This window comes from Nicotiana attenuata, chromosome 7 (genome assembly GCF_001879085.1).
Source record: "Nicotiana attenuata strain UT chromosome 7, NIATTr2, whole genome shotgun sequence".
NCBI classification, from domain to species: Eukaryota; Viridiplantae; Streptophyta; class Magnoliopsida; order Solanales; family Solanaceae; genus Nicotiana; species Nicotiana attenuata.
Genome location: NC_031995.1, coordinates 8,851,427 through 8,855,068, shown reverse-complemented (window position 1 = coordinate 8,855,068; position 3,642 = coordinate 8,851,427). Strand labels below are relative to the sequence as shown.

Below are 3,642 nucleotides of genomic sequence, written 5' to 3'. Positions count from 1 at the left end.
GGGGGGGGGGGGGAGGTGAGGCTGGACTCACAGGTCATCCCTAGGAGAGGGAGTTTTAAGTACCTTGGGTCTATTATTCAGGGGGATGGGGAGATTGATGAAGATGTCACACATCGTATTGGGGCGGGATGGATGAAATGGAGACTCACTTCCGGTGATTTATGTGACAAGAAGGTTCCACCTAAACTTAACGGTAAGTCCTACGAAGTGGTGGTCAGACCAACGATGTTGTATGGGGCTGAGTGTTGGCCAGTCAAGATCGCTCATGTCCAAAAGATGAAGGTAGCAGAGATGAGGATGTTGAGATGGATGTGCGAGCACACCAGGTTAGATAGGATCAGAAATGAGGTTATTCACGACAAGGTGGGCGTGGGCCCTATTGAGGACAAGATGCGGGAAGCGCGGCTTAGGTGGTTTGGTCATGTGAGGAGGAGGAGCACAGACGCCCCGGTGAGGAAGTGTGAGAGGTTGACATTGGAGGGCCTATAGAGAGGTAGAGGTAGGCCAAGAAGAGGTGGAGAGAGGTGATTAGGCAAGACATGACACAGCTTCAGCTTACCGAAGACATGACCATTGATAGGAAGGTATGGAGGTCGAGGATTAAGGTAGTAGAGTAGGTAGTCTAGAGTGTTCATAACAGTAGTATTGACACGCAGTCTCGCTTTCTGTGGGCAATAGGTTTTTATGACTAACCGTTATTTTCTTTCATTGTTGATTACCTTATTATCTTGTTGTTTTTATTCTGCTTTTATATGGTTTTTTGGTACTGTCCCTTCTTGTCTATATTTTCATTAATGTGGTGCTTATGCTTTCCTGAGCCGAGGGTCTATTGGAAACAACCTCTCTATCCTCACAAGGTAGGGGTAAGGTCACTACCCTCCTCAGACCCCACGGTGTAGTATAAGACTGGGTTGTTATTGTTGTTGTTGTAATGAAATTTAGACTTATTGTAGGCTAAACTTAGAAGGTTAAAGGTACACCTACACTCAAAAACTGAATTCCATGTAGAGAAGGTATAAGGTTTTCATTTTATCTCCAATTATCCTATACATAATTTGATAGCTAGAGTAAGAATGACAAGGCAAGACATGTAATAAGAAGAAGCGGGTAAGAATGTATACTTACATTTGAGGCTTCTAGTTTGGAAAGTGAGGCTTACCTTATCAAAAATGTTTGGAAAGTGAGGCTTTCTCCATGATATAAATTAAATAGTAGTACTTGTTCCTAAATCCTCTAGATATGTTCCGAGAAAACTGTCCTATTAATGAATTGAGTGAAAGTTCCCATACAACAAAACTCTTATGGAGGCAAACTTAGTAAAAATTTTAGACCTAAATTTGTAATACGCATTAATTTGTTCAACTGAATATACCAAAGTCTCATGCACTTAAAACTATAAATGTTGAAGTACCAGCGCCCGCTTATTGTATTTTATGGAAAACACTGGAAGTGCTTGAATATGCCAAAGTCTCATGCACTAAAACTATAAATGTTAAAGTGTCAGCACCCACTTATTGTTTTTAATGGAAAATTAGGAAGTGTTTCTGGCTGCTAAGCAACAGAAAAAATTGGATTATCTGAGCACCAAGTTTGTTAAGCTCCACATGTAAACAAATTTAAGTAGATTTTCCTGTAAATGTGTATATGTTTCAATAACAACTCCATCCTAATTAAGACTTTGTCATTTCACTTTTTATTACTATCGATCAAACAGATACTTTATGTAAGAAGGGCAAATTGTCGAATTAATAGTAATATTAAGAACTTAAAGCTAGCCATTTATGCATCCAAATTATAGCAAATATAAATCAAAAATTGAGAAACCAAAAATTCAAAAATACTCACAATTTGAAGAAGAGGGTTTGCTTCAGGTAAGATAGACTTAGCCTTGTCAACATTACGAACCCCGGCCTTAACAGCAAAACCTTTAGCCAAAAGCTGCTCAACAATTCTCTTCCCAGTATTCCCAGTTGCACCAGCTACAAATACTTTCTTCTTCTGACTGATACTGATACCCGCTTCCTTTTTCTCCTTGATTGCACTTCCTTCCATCTGTAATCAAACAATAGTTGAAGCACAATCATACCAATAGCCACAAATTAGAGAAATCTTGCTGGAATATAAAGTATTGACTGAAATTTGGAAGCGAAAAATTGTCAAAAACTTCTGCAGAGACGCACGTTTACAGCTTTAGGATGGAAAAATGTGGGTTTTAGTGGAGCAAGAAAAACAACCACTGGCCTATCGTGGATAACTTGCTGTTTTTTCTTAGTATAAGCCTGAATTAATTACCCGCCACAGAATGTTCTGGCGCTGACGAAAATATCTTTTCCTAATTTCCAGTCTCTGTTAGTATTACTTATTAGAAGGATCGTTAACACCTCATTGTTACTAATAACTTGAGTCTTGTCCTTATGTACTAGGGTAAATTCGACAGGTAGAATTGGCTTTTCCAAAATGAAGAATTAATCCAAATAGTCGTCCACCTTAAATTAGAAATAGCAAGTAAAGATATAATATATGTATAATTTATGTATTATATGTGTATAATTATATATAATTAATGTATATAGCTAGAAAAAATAAACAATTGAATATAGCAGGCTATTTGTGTAAAGATCCATCCAACTTATAGCCCGCAATGGGCTATCAAGAGTAATCCGAGCAGTTTGTATTGTTAATCAAGTTAAGGGCGATGTGCACAGATAGCCACTAACAGCTTATGTCTTTATTTTAAAGCCAGCGTTTTAAATGTCTTTAGTCTTTAGCCACTGGTTCAATAAACTTTAACTGCTCGGACAAAAATACCCTTCTGCTCATGTCCTTCACTGCAGGACTTCAGGACTACATGTCCTTAACTTTTGAACTTGAAACTCTAAGTTCAGGACTTCATGACTACATGTCCTTAACTTATGAACTTGGAACTCTAAGTTCAGGACTTCAAGGTTACATGTCCTTAAGTTTTGAACTTGGAACTCAAACTTCAAGACCAAGCGTCCTTAACTTTTGAACTTGTAAGTCAAAGTTAAGGACTTATTGTCCTTAACTTTTGAACTTGTAACCGTAAGTTAAGTACTGCTTGTCCTTAACTTTTGAACGTGTAACTTTAAGTTAAGGACTGTCTGTCCTTAACTTTTGAACTTTAAACTCAAAGTTAAGGACTGCATGTCCTTAAGTTTTGAACTTGAAACAATAACTTAAGGACTGCACGTCCTTAAGTTTTGAACTTGAAACTATAAGTTAAGGACTGCCTGTCCTTAACTTTTGAAACTGAAACTCAAAGTTAAGGACAGAAAGTCCTTAAGTTTTGAACTTGAAACAATAACTTAAATACTGACTATCCTTAAGTTTTGAACTTGAAACTATAAGTTAAGGATTGTTTGTCCTTATCTTTTGAACCTGCATGTCAAATTTAAGGAATACATGTCCTTAACTTTTAAACCTGCATGTCAAACTTAAAGACTCATGTCCTTAACTTTTTATCTTTGAACTCAAAAGAAACAAAAACAAGGTAAGAAGAAAGAAATTACTGTACGTAATTGAGACATCTGCTCAAAAATTCAGAACTTGAAAATTTTGATGATGCAAAAGGAACTACGGTACGTATTGGTAAAAGGAATAGTGAAGCAAAATCAGAAGGAT

At 37.0% G+C, this 3,642-nt stretch overlaps 1 protein-coding gene across 1 annotated transcript in view; it reads right to left on the bottom strand.

Annotated features, from left to right (window-relative positions):
- The window catches only part of LOC109228659 (uncharacterized protein At2g34460, chloroplastic-like), a 4,495-nt gene extending 2,153 nt beyond the window's left edge, over positions 1–2,342 (bottom strand). The window contains exons 1-2 of the mRNA XM_019393817.1: positions 2,181–2,342; positions 1,846–2,052 (exon numbers count right to left, since the gene is read on the bottom strand). Coding sequence (XP_019249362.1) covers positions 1,846–2,052 — 207 coding nt within the window. The 5' untranslated portion in view covers positions 2,181–2,342. The remainder of the gene's footprint in view (positions 1–1,845; positions 2,053–2,180) is intronic.